The 20,887-nt window shown below is 35.2% G+C and overlaps 2 protein-coding genes across 3 annotated transcripts in view; one reads left to right on the forward strand and one right to left on the reverse strand.

Annotated features, from left to right (window-relative positions):
* Nucleotides 1–20,887, forward strand: part of RAD51B (RAD51 paralog B) — a 581,568-nt gene that overhangs the window by 105,252 nt on the left and 455,429 nt on the right. The window lies entirely within an intron of this gene.
* Nucleotides 2,250–3,607, reverse strand: LOC308647610 (zinc finger protein 639-like). Its single transcript, XM_081291866.1, has one exon. The coding sequence runs from the start codon at nt 3,602–3,604 to the stop codon at nt 2,279–2,281; it is 1,326 nt and encodes a 441-aa protein (XP_081147992.1). The 5' UTR covers nt 3,605–3,607; the 3' UTR covers nt 2,250–2,278.

The following is a 20,887-nucleotide window of genomic DNA, read 5'->3' on the forward strand; positions in this document are numbered from 1 at the left end:
ATGGAATCAGAATCTCCAGAATGAGGCCCAGGTATTTTAAAATGTTCTTCTTACTGGGATCCGAGGTAGAATAAGATATACTCCATGTTTGTATAGATATGTCAAAATATATTATACTGTCATGTATAACTAAAAAGAACAAATAAAAAAATTTTAAAAAGTTCTTCTCTGCTTAAAACAATACTTTCTAAATTATATATACCAATCTCCCTCCAACTCCAAAGAAACCTAAAGGATAGAATGTATTGAAATAAAGCATGATGTTCCATGCAGTTCTAATGACTAAAGTGTGATTAATAATTATTTTGAGTCCACTGATAGTAATAGAAAGCTTGACATCATGGTTAAGAAATAAGTTCTAGATTCAGAATATCTGGTTACCTACTAACTGTGTAACTTGGACAAAGTATTTAATAATCCCTCTGTACCTCAATTTTCTTATCAGTAAAATGGAGATGATACTAATAGCATCTGCCTTGAAGGATTTTTGTAAAAATTAAATGAGACAGCAAATGAAAGGCTCTTAGGACACTATTTGACAAACAGTAAGCCTTAAATAAAAATGGGTTAATAGGATTAGGGATGTAGCTCAGTGGTAGAGTGATTGCAAAGCATGCTCAAGGCCCTGGGTTTGATCTCCAACACTATAAAAATGAATAAACAACAAAAAAGTGTGTTGTTGTTATTATTGTTCCTCTAACATATAGAGGGAAACATTTTGATCCTACTGTGATGCTTGTATTATAATGAGATCAGGCCTACTTAAGAAAGTGAAAAGAAGGCCTAAAAATATTGTCTAAAAGTATATAATGGAATTATGTACAATTATAAAGCATCAATAAAAATGTGGAAAAAAGTATAATGGGAAAAATGCACATCCTCTTTCATTTTTTTGAGTAAGACTTTAAACTGACAGATTCTCAGTTTCCTGCTTTACTTATTTTTGTAGTACTCTGGAGTAAAACCAACAAAATTGATGTGATCAGATCAGACACAGTAGATGGCGCTTTAGACTTAGTTTTTAAGAAAACCAGTATGTGGCCCTGTGGGGGTGGGGGTGAACTAAAGCCCTAAAGCACATTTTTGTGGCTTTTTTTTTTCCCTCTCCCCAGGACTGGAGAATAATTTAAGCAAAAATAAATCTCCCAGTTTGGTATGTTTGTGCCAGGTGTGTCACTTGAAAAGTGTTAGTTGTGTTTTGAGCCACAAATATATAAGGAAGTTATTTCCTTTCAAAACATTGCTTATTTATGAGGGTTTCCCCTCTTTGTCTCCCTATTTTAATATTTCTGCTCTTTCCTAGCTCTTTTGGACCTTTTTGGTAATTTTATAAAAGTATGGTATAAAGTGAATTACATCAATTTATAGTGTAGATGTTTTAAAATTCATCTGTCCATATCAAAGTATTCAGTCAAATGGGCCTCGAATATAGGCTTAAATTAAGGGATTTTGTGGTATTTTTAACATTTTTAACACTTGCTTTATGTACTTGATCTTGTTTAATCTTAATAATAGCTCTATGAGAATTATCAATCCCTTTTCTTGACAAATAAATGGTGTCAGAGATGTTTAGTAAATTGCCAAGCTTTCATATCTAGTGTTCAACTAATAGCTGCTACAAGAGTTTTGTTAGTGCACTAATGTTGTATTTTTTGAGCACCTACAGTGTGCCAAGCATGCTAAACATTGGGCATACTACCGTGTGACCTGCACACTTCTTTTGTGGACCTTAACAATTATTAGTTACTCAGGAGGGTGTCATTGAAATCTGGTAGTCTTCTTAATAGTGGTCAAGAAAATGCAAAGATTAGTTTCAGAGTCACTGATTGGTGAATGAACCTGGGAGCCTTCTTGCTAAAGAGAAAGATGGAGTCATACATAGATTGAATGTATCACTGTATTAAAATATTTGTTTAGGAGTTCTCATTGTAGCCAAGGGAAAAGTAAGACCTCCCTTCTCTTTCCTCTTCTAACAGTTACACAAAAAAAATCAACAATAAAAAAACAAAATAAGCTATACTGTTTTCTAGATAAGAGCCAGAAAGAGTGAGGGGGGCTGAGGTTGTGGCTCAGCAGTAGAGTACTTGCCTAGCAAGTGCAAAGCCCTGGGTTTGATCCTCAGCACCACATAAAAATAAATAAATAAAATAAAGGTATTGTGTCAACTACAACTGAAAAATATTTATTTTATTTTATTTTTATTTTTTTTAACATCTCAAAAAAAGGTTGAATTTATTATTTCACAACAACATTATGTAAATCAAAATAAAGAGAATAATCAAGTTGTTTCATGGACTGGAAGGTGACTTATTAATTCCCTTTCATTTCCAAACCTCATCAAGCAGTCACTACATTTATGAGGCAAGTCAGCCGAATGCTTGAAATCTAGATGAATTTTAAGATCTTCGATCTGTCCTGTTGAATATTCGAAATATTGACATAAATAAATCCCTTCAGATAGGTGTGAATTTAAATGCTTGCAATATTCTAGCATACTTGAAAAGCCTTTCCCACAGTCATCACAAACATGAGGAAATATTTTAGTATGTTCAATAGCAACATGCCTGTTAACATTTGTATGAAGTCTACTCCGAAAACCACATACTTGACACACAAAGAAGTTCTTACATTTGTCAAAAGTAATTTTGCTTAAGAGGCTGTATTGTCCGTGTTCTCCATTGTTATACTTATCGATTAGTTCTATTAATTTACACGCATGCTCATTTACAACATGGCTATGCAAGTCTTCTGGATCATTTGTTTCATGTTCACAGAACTGACACAAGTACTGTTCATCACAGCTGTGCTCCTGGAAATGCAGGTAGAGTTCACTGCTTGAGGAGAACTGCACGTCACACTGCTCACACCAATACAGGTGATCGCTAAAGTGGGTGTCTGTAATGTGCTGGCTGAGGTTCTCAAAAATTACTGTCCTGTAATCGCAGTATTTACAAATGTAGGGATCTTCTTCGTGTAGTTTGGCATGTTCAATCAGAAGCATATTGGTAGAGAAGCTTTCCTTACATACTCGACACACATTTGAATCGGTACATTTATGCTTCAGTATCATATGCTGTTTTAAATCAGAAAAATATTTACTATTGAATTCACAAAGTTCACATTTATAGAGGCCACTGCTATTAGCTCTCAGTAAAGGCCATTTCTGCTGAGCAGTCACATTCAAAGCTTGGCTCTTGTCAAGAATTTTACAAAGTTTAGCTGGTGGTTCTTCATCAGTTTGGTCTTGGAGGTTCTCGGAGGAATTGTTTTCTGTCTCTATGTCATAATCCTCAGAAATGGCATGCACTTCTACAGCAATGGGGATATCTTCAGCGGTGTGAACTTCTATAGGACTCTCCTCTTGAGTTTGCTGGTTGATTGATTCGGGTGAGTCACACTCTTCATCACAAATTTCTACATCAGCAGATTTTTCTGCAGAAAAGGCAGTGTGATCTATAATTCTAAGCACAGGACTGGGAACCAGATAGTTCTGATTTCTGTTTCTGGCCTTGATTCCATCTGCAAATTTTGGCAAGTCATTTGATGTCTCGGTATCAGAATCATCATCTTTGTTGTCAAAATATTTTAAGTCTGGCTGTCTCATAGAGCAGACACAGCTGAGGTGGCTGCGGCCAAGCGCAGGCGGAGAGGGCCGCAAGCGGCTGGCGAAGCCACTCAGGCCCTCAAGCTTCAGGGCGCTCTGTCAGGACCGGCCCTCTCCCTCCCGCGCGCCCCCTAAAAAATATTTATTAAAAAAAAGAGTGAGGGCCACCTAGCTCTACTAAAATGTCAAAAGTTTTCATTGATTAAATGGTATTAAAATATCTAAAGCAAGATATTAGCAGTGGGAGATTAATATAGTTTGTGCACAAAGATTGCAATAACTTCTAGATAGCTTCTCTAGAGTCATTAGGTTGGTATCTGCAAATTGCCATGGACTTCTTTCATTTTGAAACTTTTAACATTTTTTTTTCCTCAAAAAGTTTTGTTTCATTATTTTTACATGATATCAAGCTCCTGTGATGTTGAAAGGTATGTGACTGATGAGGAAATGTAGACCAAAAGTTTGAATTGAGGCAACTGACAGGATTTCATTAAGTCTATGGAAGACCTGAAATTATGTAAAACTGTATGCATTTAGGAGCATCACTCTGAAAAGAAAGTCCATAGACTTCATCAGATTCTCAGTGGCCTAAAAGTTTAAAAATAGTTGTAATAGAACTTCATCCAAAGAGGTCTTTAAGAGTCACTGCAGTTCAGGATCATGGAAAGAGATGGACATCCTGGAGAAGGAGGGGCTGTTCCTTTTAAGGACTCCAGTTCTGAGATTCTGAATGAATTTGGGATATGAAAGTATGTGTTTAGCAAGATTTTGGAACTCTCAAGTCTCAGGAGGATATCGTATTTGAATTGAGGAATACCTTAATTTGAAAATACTTCTTTCTAATTCAGACTTTTAGTCAGACAAATAGTTATATTTAGAAAATGAAGTAGAACTAGGAAAGGAATAAGGTAAAAGGTTTATATCTTCTCAGTATAAAAAACAACTGAAGAAATTAATTTTTAAATTTTAAATTTTATCACTGCTTAAGAGTTCCTTTTTTTTATTGGTTGTTCAAAACATTACATAGTTCTTGATATATCATATTTCACACTTTGATTCAAGTGGGTTATGAACTCCCATTTTTACCCCGTATACAGATTGCAGAGTCACATCAGTTACACTTCCACTGATTTACATATTGACATACTCATGTCTGTTGTATTCTGCTGCCTTTCCTATCCTCTACTATCCCCCCTCCCCTCCCCTCCCCTCCCTTCTTCTCTCTCTACCCCCTCTACTGTAATTCATTTCTCCTCCTTGTATTATTTTTCCCTTTCCCCTCACTTCCTCTTGTATGTAATTTTGTATAACCCTAAGGGTCTCCTTCCATTTCCAAGCAATTTCCCTTCTCTCTCCCTGTCCCTCCCACCTCTCATCCCTGTTTAATGTTAGTCATCTTCTCATGCTCTTCTTCCCTACTCTGTTCTTAGTTACTCTCCTTATATCAAAGAAGACATTTGGCATTTGTTTTTTAGGGATTGGCTAGCTTCACTTAGCATAATCTGCTCTAATGCCATCCATTTCCCTCCAAATTCTATAATTTTGTCATTTTTTAATGCAGAGTAATACTCCATTGTGTATAAATGCCACATTTTTTTTATCCATTCGTCTATTGAAGGGCATCTAGGTTGCTTCCACAGTCTTGCTATTGTGAATTGTACTGCTATGAACATCGATGTAGCATTGTCCCTGTAGCATGCTGTTTTTAGGTTTTTAGGGAATAGACCCAGAAGGGGAATAGCTGAATCAAATGGTGATTCCATTCCCAGCTTTCCAAGAAATCTCCATACTGCTTTCCAAATTGGTTGCACCAATTTGCAGTCCCACCAACAATGTACAAGTGTACCCTTTTCCCCACATCCTCGCCAGCACTTGTTGTTGTTTGACTTCATAATGGCTGCCAATCTTACTGGAGTGAGATGATATCTTAGGGTGGCTTTGATTTGCATTTCTCTGACTGCTAGCGATGGTGAGCATTTTTTCATGTACTTGTTGATTGATTGTATGTCCTCCTCTGAGAAGTGTCTGTTTAGGTCCTTGGCCCATTTGTTGATTGGGTTATTTGTTATCTTATTGTCTAATTTTTTGAGTTCTTTATATACTCTGGATATTAGGGCTCTATCTGAAGTGTGAGGCGTAAAGATTTGTTCCCATGATGTAGGCCTCCTATTTACCTCTCTTATTGTTTCTTTTGCTGAGAAAAAACTTTTTAGTTTGAGCAAGTCCCATTTGTTGATTCTAGATATTAATTCTTGTGCTATGGGTGTCCTATTGAGGAATTTGGAGCCCGACCCCACAGTATGTAGGTCGTAGCCAACTTTTTCTTCTATCAGATGCCTTGTCTCTGGTTTGATATCAAGCTCCTTGATCCATTTTGAGTTAAATCCTAGAAAAAGAAGAGCAAAATAACAGCAAAAGAAGTAGAAGGCAAGAAATAATTAAAATCAGAGCTGAAATTAATGAAATCGAAACAAAAGAAACAATTGAAAAAATTGATAAAACTAAAAGTTGGTTCTTTGAAAAAATAAATAAGATCGACAGACCCTTAGCCATGCTAACGAACAGAAGAAGAGAGAGAACTCAAATTACTAGCATACAGGATGAAAAAGGCAATATCACAACAGACACTTCAGAAATACAGAAGATAATCAGAAATTATTTTGAATCTTTATACTCCAATAAAATAGAAGATAGTGAAGGCATCGAGATCTGCCCAGATTGAGTCAGGAGGATATAGACAACCTAAACAGACCAATATCAATTGAAGAAATAGAAGAAACCATCAAAAGATTACCAACTAAGAAAAGCCCAGGACCGGATGGGTATACAGCAGAGTTTTACAAAACCTTTAAAGAGGAACTAATACCAATACTTTTCAAGCTATTTCAGGAAATAGAAAAAGAGGGAGAACTTCCAAATTCATTCTATGAGGCCATCATCACCCTGATTCCTAAACCAGACAAAGACACTTCAAAGAAAGAAAACTACAGACCTATATCTCTAATGAACCTAGACGCAAAAATCCTCAATAAAATTCTGGCGAATCGGATACAAAATCATATCAAAAAAATTGTACACCATGATCAAGTAGGATTCATCCCTGGGATGCAAGGCTGGTTCAATATACGGAAATCAATAAATGTTATTCACCACATCAATAGACTTAAAAATAAGAACCATATGATCATCTTGATAGATGCGGAAAAAGCATTCGACAAAGTACAGCATCCCTTTTTGTTCAAAACTCTCGAAAAAATAGGGATAACAGGAACATACCTCAACATTGTAAAAGCAATCTACGCTAAGCCCCAGGCTAACATCATTCTGAATGGAGAAAAATTGAAGGCATTCCCTCTAAAATCTGGAACAAGACAGGGATGCCCTCTCTCAAGAGTTCCTTTAGATTAAACAATTTTGGCGGGGATTGGGTTTAGGGGCACTTGACCACTGAGCCACATCCTTAGCCCTATTTTATATTTTATTTAGAGACAAGGTCTCACTGAATTGCTTAGTGTCTCACTTTTGCTGAGGCTGAATTCAAGTACATAAGACAAATCTTTGTTATAAGTTTGATAATACAGATTGATACTGTGATTTTTTTTTCCTCACAGGTTTAGGTGGAGAGAGGATGGCATATTTCTGTCTTTCCTATAATCTATGGTTTCCTAACCTTTGCATATACGCTGAAGAAAGGGATAATTTTAACTTATATTTGTAGCTATATATTTCTGATTAAGCTGCTAACTATGGTTCTAGATAAAAAGAACCAAGGAGGAAAATTTGACTTCTTAATTTGATGTGTTTATCTTATTTTGATAAAATATTTTTGGATCACACAGTGATCTTTTAATACTAGTCCTGTCACACATGGTTAAGGTGAGTATTAGGATAAACAATAAATGTGAAGTGTTCAGTGCAGTGTCTGGAACCTAAGTGCTTACTAATGATTAGCTCTTGCTGATATCACTGTCATCATCATCATGATTCATAACATCTATATTATATATCCTCATGACTGAATGTGTAGTGTCAAACATACATAGTAAGATGATTCAAAGACACAGAGAAGTAAAAAGATCATGATGTTGGTGTCTTATAGAAGAGCAGTTAGTTCTAGGGATTTGGAGAGTTTTCTGCAAGATATGTTTAGCTTTTATTTGTAGATTGATGGAAATACAAATAGCTATTTTGTTGTGAGAAAAAAATATAGTAATGGGTTCATATCAATTCAGAGCTTCATGACAGCAGGGACTGTATCTTCTTTGGGTACCTTGTATATTTACTTACTATTTCAGTGTCCAGCCATGGAAAGTGTTCCATTAAATGTTTGTCCTTATCTGTGTTTTATTCTTTGTCTTCCCTTCAGTTTCCAAAAATAGTTGCTATTTTTGTGTTCAGAATTTCTTACTAGAATGTCACATCTGTAATTTGACTCCTAGATTTATTTGGTTAAAATATAGATTTTTCTTAGAAGGAAGCTATTTTGTCTCGACTTGTGATACAGGTTTAATTAGCTTATTTTTTTGTTGTTGTAAAGCAAGTTTATTTCTGCGTAGAGTTTTGTGTTTGTGCACAGGGAAGAAGTAAGGGTAAACCCAGGTATTCAAACCCTTTTTCCCCTCCCAGAACTAGAGGCCCAAATCCTCAGTAGCATCATTCAGTGCTTCAGCATCTTTACTGGGGACCAAAGATGTTAAGATCATGAAGGGTCAGACTGGTCACTAGTTGTTCAAAGTCACCTAGGTTCCATGGTGGAGGTGACAGATTTCCAGATTTCCTGTTATCAGGGTGTGCAGCCACTTTGTCCCACAAGTGGGCTTTCAACTCTAGAAGTTCCACAATTAGGTCAGTCATCGAATGGCAGAAAACTCAGTTGTCTTGGACGGGTTGAGGTCACTTACATTAGTGGCCCTGGGAGATGGGAGTGGGTGGGGAGATGTTAGAGAAGGTGCTCTCAAACAGTAGATAGTTTCTTGTGGACTCCATGGGCCTGGGCCTAGAGTATTTGAGAGACATGAAAGAACCTATGTGGGGCCAACGTAGCATCATCTCCTTGGCTTTTGAAGCTTGCTTAGCTGACAAGGTTTAATTTAACTTAAGATTTTTTATGTATAAGGTTCTTATCTTAGTCTGTTGAATTGTTGCTATAACAGAATACCCAAGAGCAAGGAATTTATGAGGTAAACAAGTTTATTTTGGCTCAGAGTTCTGGAGGCTGGGAAGCCCAAGAGCATGGTGTGACATTTTCTTGGCCCTTGTGCTGCAGAAATCAGAGGGCAAATGGGTATGTGTGAAGGGAGAAAAGAGGCTAAACTCTCATAATAATTAGCCCATTCTCATGGGAAAGGCATTAATTCATTTATGACGGCCCTGCCTCCATGACTCAAATTCCTTCCAGCAATGTGGCATTGGGTACCAAATCTCAGCCTGAATTTGGGTGGGAGAAAATCATATTTCAAACTACAATAGAGGTGTTTTTTTTTTTCCTTAAAGAAAGGCAAATATTTGGTTTTTATAAATAATAACTTTATCTAAATTAATTGTCAGGCAATCCCTAATATTTACCCTTTAAGTTACTGTGTGTACAGGTATATGTATATGTGTGTATATATAATGTGACATATTATATATATTTGACATAAAATATATCATTTTATGAGATATGTATGATATATATATGTGTATGATAAAGAAAAATCTGCTGCCTACAAGGCTATATTTATATTCTCAATAAGAATGATTTTTTCCCCCTTGAGAGTGGGTCTTGCTATATTGCCCAGGCTGACCTTGAACCTTTAGGGTTAAAGATCCTTCTATCTGAGCCTCTTTAGCTGCAAGTATAGGTATGTGCCTCTGAACTTTTTTTTTTTTAAAGAGAGAGAGAGAGAGAGGGAGAGAGAGAGAGAGAATTTTTAATATTTATTTTTTAGTTATTGGCCGACACAACATCTTTGTTTTGTATGTGGTGCTGGGGATTGAACCCCGGCCACACGCATGCCAGCGAGCGCGCTACCGCTTGAGCCACATCCCCAGCCCATGTGCCTCTGAACTTATCGAGGAATGTTTCTTAAATATTTTATTAAGCCAGGCTCATTGGCATACACCTATATAGTCTTAGCTACTAGGGAAGCTGGGCAGGAGGATTCCTTGAGCTCAGGATGGCTGACCTAGGCAATACATAGTAAGACCCTATCTCAAAAGAAAAACAAAAACAACCTCCCCCATGGGTGGAGCAGGGCGGGTGGGGGGGAGAGTGAGAGAGAGACAGAGAATTGTATGCTATATGACTATATCTAGGTTCAGAGTAATTTGTTATAGTTTATAGGAATATGTCTAAATATGGTCCTGTTTTAAAATGGATCCTGATGAGGTTTGGTTGGTTCTGAGATCACTTGAGATTAAGTTCAGATTAGGGACATTTTGAAATTCTCTTTTCATAGAAATGAGGTCTCCCTGTTTTCTACAAATGTACAAATGAACTCTAGATACATTCTGGGACAGAATAAAATAGTAGAGATCACTTGCAAATGAAATTGGGATCTGGAGATATATGCTGTAGAGTAGTGTCATTTTACTGTTTTTGTTTGGATAACAAATTTGCTTGCAGGATATGCAGTTGGTAGCCTGTGGTTTGGTATGTATTGAAATGTATTGTTACCCATTTGATGAAGAATTGGGTAGGGACTGTAATAACAAATTTGGACTTTTTCTTTCTTCTATGATAGTTTGCTAATGTCTAGTGGGATTTTTGTAAACTTTTTAAGAACTGAAGTTGAATATTAAATGGTTTATTAACCAAAATACGACAACTAACTTTTAATTCATTTTTTCTTAAAGCTTATTATCTAGAGAGGAATAACAACATGGTTAAAAGTTTTGAAGTTGGAAAGTGGAGTCTGTTTCCTCTTGATCTTGTGATCCCAATACTCCTAAAAGAATAAGGCAGAAAGACTATTATTTTAACGATAGGCAATAGTTAAAAGTTTATCTGAATTCAGAATATTATAAATTTTAACCATCCTAGCATGTTTTGGTAACTTATGTAAATGATAATTGACTTTATGATATCATCTTGTTTTGTGAAGTGATTTCATGTGACTGCAAAGTTGTTTGTAGTTCTTAGAAAAAAGTGCCTCCTTCTTCTAAGAACACCTTCTATAGTTCATTATTTATTTACAAAATAAACCACATTTTTCTCTTGTCTTATTAAACCAATGGGACCATCTTCTAGTACATGGAAACATTTCTGCACCCCATATTCTTTTGAGCAGATAACCCCATGTGCCTTACAAATGTTGAAAAAGCAATAGATATTTCCAAATGCTATTATAATGGTTAAGCTAATATGTTCTTTAGGTTTTGGAAAAGTTTTTCATTGGAATAAATGAAGACCACAATGAAGTCTAGTCACTGTTTCCAAGGAAAACAAGTCAGTCTTTTCACTCTAATTCCAGAATTTCTTTGATTTTTGTTGTTTATATTACAATAGTATTATAACAAAAGATTCAAGAATCATTTTCTCATCTCCTCAGGCAACAAAATGTTGCACAAACTATATGTAGAAAATTCTCTGGCTTACTTTATAGCAAAAGTAATAACTGGTTGTTAAGAATTGTTGCCCAAACTTCTGAAATGGAGTGATATATTTTAAAGTATTATTGTCAATAACAAAGTACATATCAGTGTGAGATTTTAAATAGTAATTATGTATGCACATGGAAGAGTGAATGAAGTGTGTCTGTTGCATTAATGAATGGACAGATGTATATGGGAGAAGTAGTATTAAACTTTGTTATCCATTCTGAGGACATACAAGAACACAGTTGGAGTGCTTATAAAGATTAGTAACACATCAGTGCAATTAACTGTATATTCTGTGATCTACATTTGCTCCTAAATGATATCTCGAAGTTTGGCACTGTCCAAAAACATCATTTTAGGAAGGGATGGTATAGTTGCTGTCTTCAAAGAAAAAAAAAAGAGTGACATCACAAACTTATATTAAAATTAATGAGGTGAAGGAATAGTGTCCACTGGGGAGGAAATAGCAAGAAGGAGAGACAGGAAGAGGATGAGAAGCTCTTTAAGAAATAAAAATAGTTGAAAATATTGGGGTATCTAATATTGTTAGGGACTGCACATAAGAGATTATTGACAGATTGATGCTCTCTGAGGATTCTAGAAGCAAAAGAAAGTTTTTTTCTACACTTAACAATTTCTGAATTAGATATTCTTTGGCATCTTACACTAAGTGCCTATAATTACATCAGTTGTTCTGTGAGACTTCATTAATGCTATACATATTCGATCCTGTTTAGTAAAGAACACTGAGCTAAGCATTGCAGAAAGAGCAAGATGAATAAGATAATACGTCTGTCCTTGGAGGACTTATTATCTGGCAAGAGAGAGAACATAAATATTCTAACATTTATAGAACAGAGCAGAATTAACCATCTAAGAGGACTGTGTAGACGAGGCAGATCCAATCCTTGTATAAACATGAATGCTTCCATGGAGGAAGGGAATGTGAACTGCACATTGTAGTATATGTAGAATTTGGGCACATTTAGGTGGGAGTGGGATGAGTTAGGCTTTTGGCAAAGAAAATAGCATGAACAAAGATAGAGGAAAGGTGGAGATGTGGGGCATGTTTGATAGCCGCCTTCTGTTGCTTGATGCTCTGGAGGATACCTAGTTCAGATAGCATAACATGTTTTTTGTTTTGTTTTACTTTGATGTTGGGTTGTCTAGTTTTTGGTTTTCACCTGTTACTTTTAAACTGGGAAGAAAATAAAGAGACATGATATTCTTTACATTTGAGCAGTAAGTAACTACTCATTTTACCTTATGTTAAGTATTTTCAGATATTTTAAGTCTTACTATATGTAAGATGATGATGAGCAAGGTAAAATTCCTGCCCTCAGAATACATAATCATTTAAGAGAAATTTCACTTAGGAAGTTTGAATTATTTCAGTAAATTATAAAGTTCAATATATTAACGTAAGCAAACCAAGCCATGTGTGGTATTTTATATTCCCATTGCGTCTCTAGAGATTATGTTAACCATTAGCCACATGTGGCTATTAATATGAATGAAAATTAAATAAAATTAAAAGTTCAGTTGCAAGAACTACATTTCAAGTGCTCAGTAGTCATATGTGGCTAATGGTCATCATACTGACTAACACAGATATTGAATAATTTCATTATTGAAGAAATCTTTGTTGGGTATTACTTCCCTAGAGATATAGGATGTATTTTAATTGTTTTGGTCAGATGATTGGCTTGTTGTTTATCTCATCAACAAATCTTCATGTGCCAAATGTTGTGCTAGAGCCAGATGATAAAATCCTAATTCCTTTCAGTTCTGTAGGTGATCAAGATGTGTGAACAGGTGAATAAAAGAGGGTGCAGTAAGTACCAAGATAGAGGAGCGATCCAGGAGGGTGTGAAAGTACAAAAGAAACACTCAAGGTTTGCCTCTGGAGTATTGGCTTGGTTAAGTTTGGGAGAGTGAGTAGGAGAAAGCATGATCCAGACTGCTGGATATGTAGTAACATGCAGCCAAAAGATGTTGACTGTATCACATAATCTGTAAGATAGATTAATTCAAAGGATTTCTTTATTATGATATATTTAAACTATTTAAAAATGGACTCTTCCTTTTCAAAACAGGAGGGAAGCCTGGGTGCAGTGGTAAGCTGAAGTCCCATATACTTGGGAGGGTGAGGCAGGAGAATCTCATGAGTCTAGGAGTTAGGGCCCAGCCTGGACAACATAGTGAGGCCTCATCTCTTATTAAAAGCCAAATAAAAATTTGAGGGAAAAAGGACCCTGCTGCTCCCCACTCTTTGGGGAGCTTCTTATATTTATATCATCTCTGTTGATTCCAGAGTCAAGGAGGACAAGAAAAGGTGAAAAGAATAAGGTAAGAAAAGAAGGACCAAAGATGAAGATGGCCAGAGGAAGTTTTGGAGAAATAAAACAAGTAACATTGGATGGGGAATGACTCAGATTCCCTGTCTCTAATAAAAATTTCACATTGACTATTTCAAATATTAATATTTCCAAATTGTTGAGTTGATATTGTGAAGTATATCATGTCAGAATAATTTTTGAGAAGGGATTTAAAAATTAAATTTCTGCCCTGGCTAACTTGCTGTACTGCATTTTCATGAGTGTATACCCTTATAGTATACACAACTTGGAGGAAATGAAATGCTATTATTGCACTTTTATAGCACAAAAAAATAGTCACTCTCCCATTAAAACATGAAGTTTTAGGAGTTAGAGTAGAATCAGGAAACAAAAGAATTGTATCTTCTCTCATTCATCACTAGTTCCAGAGACTATTATATGTATTATATAAAATACATTGCACATAATAAATCTTTCATGTTTTGTAAATATTTGGCTGCTGTTGATTTATTTCTGCCCTACTGGCAGCCATCATGTCTCTGTTCTATATTGTGAATGTCTGTTTATATGTCTGTGTCAACATCATCTGCTCTACGATGGAGGCTTCTGGAAAGCAAGGATCATGTCTATTTATTTTGCATAATGGTTAACATATAGCTCTGTATGTGAGGCTTTATTTTTATTTGATCATGATGATTTTCATTATGATTTTTTTTTCTTTCTCATCTTCAGTTTGACTGAATGTAGTGATCACTATTACTTCAGTATAATGCAAACGTAGAGTTAACTGTGCATTGTTTAGCCAGGATGGCAGGAGGCTTTCTCACACAGTAACGAGAGTCTTATGCCACCACAAATAGTCACCCTCTTGTGAGAAAATGAACAATATCAAGATGCCACACACATTGGTTTTCATGAAGGAAAAGTTTGGTGTCTAGGCTTACCACCAAGAGCTTGTCAAATAAACTTGGTATCAAGTCAGGACTCAACACAGTAAACAGAAAATTAAGAAAAAACCTACAGTGAAAAAAATATTCCTCCTTATTTTCATCCCTATTCTTATTTGGAATAGGCTTCTGTTGGAGGGTTGAATATAAATTTGATGGGATAATGCTATAGCCAAGAGGATAAGGTTTGAGTACTTTTTTCTTTCTTTTTTTTAGTTGTTGATAAATCTTTATTTTATTCATTTATGCGTGGTGCTGAGAATTGTACCCAATGCCTCACTACATGCCAGGCAAGTGTGCTACTAGCCCTAGCCCTAGCCCCAGCCCCAGGTTTTGAGTACTTTTTGAAGATATTCTGATTCTAAACAAATTTTGCTAGTGAATCTTCTCCTCAAAGTGTCCATATTTTTCATTTTGTTTTTGTCTTTGGTCAAAGTTAGAAAAAAGTTATTTTAAAATACTTCATTATAATAATCACATAAAAAATGCAGAAAAGCCAGGCACCATGGCATGCACCTATAGTCCCAGTACTCAAGGGATAAGACGGAAGGGTGGCTTGAGTCAAGTTCAAGGCCATGCTGAGCCACATAGTGAAGCCCCATCTCAAAAGAAAAGTACAGATAAAGAAGCAAAATACTGTGACTGATGGGAATACATTGGGAGACAATGTGGAATTGCCCTGAGTACAGCAGCATTTGTTTATAAACAAAAATCCAAAAGGTTAAAAGTCTATCCTGTATCCCTAATGAAATATCTTACAAATACAGCATTCCCTGAATTTTGATGAAAGTTAGAACCACATTGGTGCTAGGAGCAGATGTGAATGATGACTGGGTGCCAGGTTACCTCGATGGTTAATGATGAGCACCCAGCTTGGCAAGTTGTTCCCTCAGCCTATGGACATGTGATATTTATGTTCAGCTCGTCTTTAGTCTTATAAGTTACTTAGGTCAGCTAAATAAGTGTCCATCTTTTTAAACTTGCATAACAAGATTATAGAACTGGGCACCCAAAGTCATTCATGTGGACATAACTGTTAAGCTTAGTTTTCTTTATTAGAATGTTCCGGATACTAAAAAGAAACTTCCTAGACTGATAAGGTAGCTTTTGATGCTTTCTTGAAAACCTTTCTTTCCTTTCTCACTTTGACTGTTCTGCCCTCTCTCTAGATCCAGTATTAATTTTTCTATTATATGGCAAGGAATTTTAGGGGCTATTTGCCATGTCTTCTATTGTAGTCAGTTTTTCATGTCACTTTTTTTTTTTTTTTGGTATTAACCTTTACAAGTGATACTTCTAGCATTATTTGATATGTAGAATCTTCTTCTTTTTTTTTTTAGTCTATAAATTGTTTAAGTTTATAGATGTAAAATTGGAATCAGCTGTTAGTACTGTTGATCCTGAAATTTATGTTAAGATTTTTGGATTTTCAGAATGTTTCTGTTTGATTATGTAGGGTTCTTTTGGTTGTTACTTGCTTTTGAAACTTATATTTTGCACTGAAAAATAAATATAGCCCAGGGATAAATATGCTTATATATCTCTACATGTTATTAGATGACAAGTGATTAAAGTTTTATAAAACAGTCAAAAGTTACTATTGTATGTCTTTTTTCTAGCATGTGTATATTTTGACAACTAAAACTTTATTAATTGTGTATTTGCCTTTTTTTGCTAAGAACAAGGCATTCTTTGTAAAAGTACTTTATTAATTTTATAGAAATATATAAATATAAAGTTAATATTCTGTGCTAAGTGTATAAATATATGGATGACAGAAATATCTTTCCTCCTGGGCAAATGAAGTTCAGAGAAATTAAATTGTTTAAATCACACAGCTTAGTAGGAGTTGAGACTCAAATTCAGAAATGGTTTGATTCCACCTCACTTGATCTTTCTATAACTTTCATCTCTTCCTTAAAAAAAAAAATTAATGATTGTCTTCTGTAAGTTGCCTTTTATTTCTTGTCCATCAATGAAGACTCTTGATTTTTCAGTTTAACATTTCAAGAGAGCAACATTTATATTTCACTTTAGAAAGATTTTTTGTTCCTGAACCCTGCCCCAAGAGTTTAGGAATTGGTAGCATCAGAGTGAGTATATCAGTATACTCAAATACATCTGAGAGATGTATTTAAATTTATAAATTTAAGACACATCTTTTTAGAATGATGCCTAGACACATGAATCAACAATTTACTAGACTCTGAGAGGAATTTCATTCTTTGGTAGAGTTCTAAAAAAAAAAAAAATTATTTTTGGTAGTTGTAGATGAACAGAATGGCTTTATTTGTTTATGTGGTGCTAAGGATCAAACCAGTGTCTTACACATGCTAGGCAAGCACTCTGCCACTGAGCTACAGCCCTAGCCCTAGGTACAGTTTTGATGGAGACATTTTCTGAGATCTATGCTTGCTTAACCTCTGAGATATAAGAACAATAACAACAAAAGCCATAAAGAGGGCTATGGCTCAGTGGCAGAGTGCTTGCCTAACATGTGTGAGGCACTGGGTTCGATCCTTAGCACCACATAAACAAATAAAATAAAGGCATTCTGTCCATCTACAACTACAAAAAAAATTTAAAAAAAATCCATGAAGAAAATAGGAGAGCTGGGTGTGGCGGCACATGCCTGCAATCCCAGTGGCTTTGGAGGCTGGAGCATCAAAAATTCAAAGCCTGTCTCTAAATAAAATATATATATATATATATATATATATATATATATATATATATATATATATAAAGAGCTGGGGATGTGGCTCAGTGGTTAAGTGCCCCTTGGGTTCCATCCTCTGTTCAAAAAAAAAAAAAAAAAAAAAAGAAAGAAAGAAAAAGAAAACAGGAGAGGTTTTACATTGCTGTGTATCTCTGTCTCAGACCTTGATTGTATGCTGGTGATCAGAATTGGTATTGCTTTCCTATTTCTCAAAGACTGAAGTGCATATAGTTTAAGAAAGAACATTACTCTTGGAAATTATGTATTTTGGATGAGAAACATAAAGATGTTTAGTTGTAGGCTGGATTCCAGTTCTCTTAAAGCTTACAGCTATCCTGTTAGAAGATACATTTTGGAAATAGTATAGTATGGATAGTTGAAGGAAGCAGTCCTACCAACTGCTTTGCTTAGACAGATTATTTCACTTCTTTTATTGTCAGCATTTTATTTTTTACTGGAAATCTACTTTCCTTCTAGAAATACACAGCCAATATTTACAAATATTGTGTGACTATGAAACATCACTGTATAAGTAATAATTATGTTCATTATGGGGAAAAATAGGAAATTCAGATAAGTAAAAAGGAAAAGAAATCACTGACCACAACAGAAAATATTGTAGCATTTGGGCTTTTTAAATACACATAGACTCACACAGATGCATACATTCAAAAATAAAATGTAAAAATGAGTTCATAATAATGAAAAATGAGCTTAGAAAACAAATTGAGGACTAGGATACCACAACCATTGTGGACTGATAAATGATGTGACACCAGTAAGGAACAGAAAATGTAATGGTTTGGGGCAAAAGTTTGACATAATCACAGTAGATCCAGGTGTGAGAGACAAAGAGGCAGTTTGTTAACAGTGATAGATATGTACAAAGGCCACTCAACAAAACGATTACTGATGTCCATAAGGAAGAGGACTCAACAAATGGAGCTTAAGAAGTTTTTAGAGAGATGAAACAGCAAAACCTCAGTGGAATGAAATGAATATGCAGATGCAAAAGACATGTTGAATACAGAAAATACAGGGATTATTAATTTCCTTATCTTTCACAGCAGCAATTCAGTCAGTAATGTCTATTCTTTTTGATTTTTAAAATTATTTTTCTTAAACTAGAAGGATTTTTCACAATGTTTCTTGAATGAATAGGTTTTTAAAAAATATATATATATATATATATATATATATATATATATATATATATTTTAGTTATCAATGGACCTTTATTTTATTTATTTATTTGCGGTGCTGAGATCAAACCCAGGGCCTCACACATGCTAGGCTAGTGCTCTACCACTGTACCACAACCCCAGCCCCATGAAGTTTTTATTTAAGATTTAAAATTTCTTCATTTTCCTTTTCATTTCAGCTTCTGCTAATTTCAAGTAAAATTACAGTTGATACTTTTTTAGTTTTAAAACTGACTGTGGTTTCTTCCCAGAAAGAATGTTTATTTCTGTCCATCCATCTGTTGATCTACATATGAAAAGAGTTGTCAGGAATCATGTTCACTAGTTGTTATTGCTGAATATATTTCAATGGGAAGATTTTGGATGGTTTGTTTCATTTTTTGGGTATTTTTATATTATTTTCTATTATATAATGTAACTGCTTTAATGAAAATGATACAGTGAACTTATTCCTCTGACAATGATCATTCTTATGCAGTTCCATAACCTCATTTATGTTAAAATCTACCATGATCCAGCTGGGTGTGGTGGCATATGCCTATAATCCCAGTGGCTCAGGAGGCTGAGGCAGAATTGTAAAGTCAAGCCAGCCTCAGTATCTTAGTGAGGCCCTAAGCAATTTAGCAAGACCCTGTCTCAAAATAAAAAATAAAAAGGGCTGGGGATGAGGCTTCGTAGTTAAGTGCTCCTGGGTTCAATCCCTGGTAACTCCCCCTCCCAAATTTACTATGATTCTTTTCCTCTTCCTATTATCTTTAATAGCTGATGGTATATTATGGATGTGCTACATTTCTTCTTAATCTCAGTTTCTTCATCTGTAATAACAAAACTGGACCAGATTAATTGGTTGCAATCTTTATGTCTCAGCTGAGGAATCCTTCTAATAAATAAAATATTTTATCTTTCTGTTTGGGCAACTATAGAGTATAGTTTAAAACTCTACATACAGATTAGAACATTTATTTTTCCTTTCCTCTCTTTTTTTATGGTACTGGGAATTGAACATGGAGACTTATACATGCTAGGCATGTAGTCTACCATGAACTATATTGCCCGCCTGTTTTATTTATTTATTTATTTATTTATTTTTTTAACAAAGTATTCTTTTTTTTAATATTTATTTAGTTTTTGGCGGATACAACATCTTTGTTTGTATGTGGTGCTGAGGATCGAACCCGGGCCGTACGCATGCCAGGCGAGCGTGCTACCGCTTGAGCCACATCCCCAGCCCTATTTTATTTTATTTTGAGACAGGGTCTGGGCTAGCCTTGGGTTTTAAATTGCCTGGGCTAGCCTTGAACTTGTGATCCTTCTTTCCTCAGCCTCCCAAGTAGCTGGGTTTGCAGACTCAGATTAGAAAATTTCTAACTATTTTTTTCCTTAGAAACTTTGTTTTGAGTGAAGCAAAAAGAAAACATCAACAACAACAAAATAGGTAATAGCCATAATCTTTAGAATCAGAATTTTAAAGTGAAAGGGGACTTTGAAAACCATCCAGTCTGTTTCTTTAACTTTAAATTGATTAACCAACATCATACAACCAAATGAATGAATGAGACCTGAGCCCAGATCTTCTGACTTTCTATGCTGTTCTTTCCCCACATTACACAGCAATATGTTTTTAAAAAATGAGGGACAGTGACGATGACAATTTTATCTTAACTCATTTAACATGTAAACTAACATGTAAATGTCAGGAAATATTCTTAACTTATTGGTATTTATGTTTTTCATTATGAAAGGAGATCAGCAGTTCAGCCATTATTGAACCCGTAAGCTCCAGGAGTTAGAAAGTTAAAGCGAGTGGGATTCTGGCAAGGAAGAAAGCATTTGCTTGTCAAAAATTTGGAATTTACTGTGGTTACTGAGATTAAAATAAAACTAAAACTTAACTTGGCACAGGATTAAAAACAAAGCGGCTCCAGAGTTTGTGCACATCATGGAGAAGATGCCATTATTCCTTCAGGCATCCAAGGGGGAGGGGAATATTGTTTCTTTGTGTTGCCGGAGCTGATTTATTTAGTTATGATTTCAACATGCCTACAAGGCAAACCCCAGAAAACATTGCACAACAACATTAACCAGAACAAATGGTGCTTTTTTTCCTATACCTCCCCCAAGGTTTTTAAAATAAAACAGCAGTGGGTTCCCCCCTACCCCTTTTCCCTCAAATTGTTTAAAAGGCTCTGATTATGTTTGACTGTTGGGTGGGGCAAGCTTTAAAATCTTAAGTGGTAGAACAGGTTTTTGAACAAGAAAGAGAATTAGAGGTGATGTGACTTGATTATTGGAATGTGTAGAATGTGAAGTTGGGAGAGGCACCATGGTCTACCGCAGGCTGTTCTTAGTAATAGACCTTCTCGTTAAAAGTTCTATTATTATTGGACATTTATTTTGAAAATTACTGAAGGGAAATTTTGAAAGAAAAGTAAAACAAATCATCTTATCTCATATTTTCTTTCCACACAGGCACTTTGAAGAGATATCTTAAATAT

Source organism: Spermophilus citellus (genome assembly GCF_964194105.1).
Source record: "Spermophilus citellus genome assembly, chromosome: 4".
Taxonomy (NCBI): domain Eukaryota; kingdom Metazoa; phylum Chordata; class Mammalia; order Rodentia; family Sciuridae; genus Spermophilus; species Spermophilus citellus.

Bases quoted from the DNA above. Each gene is read 5' to 3' on its own strand.
- LOC308647610 (XM_081291866.1), bottom strand. From the start codon at position 3,604: ATGAGACAGCCAGACTTAAAATATTTTGACAACAAAGATGATGATTCT.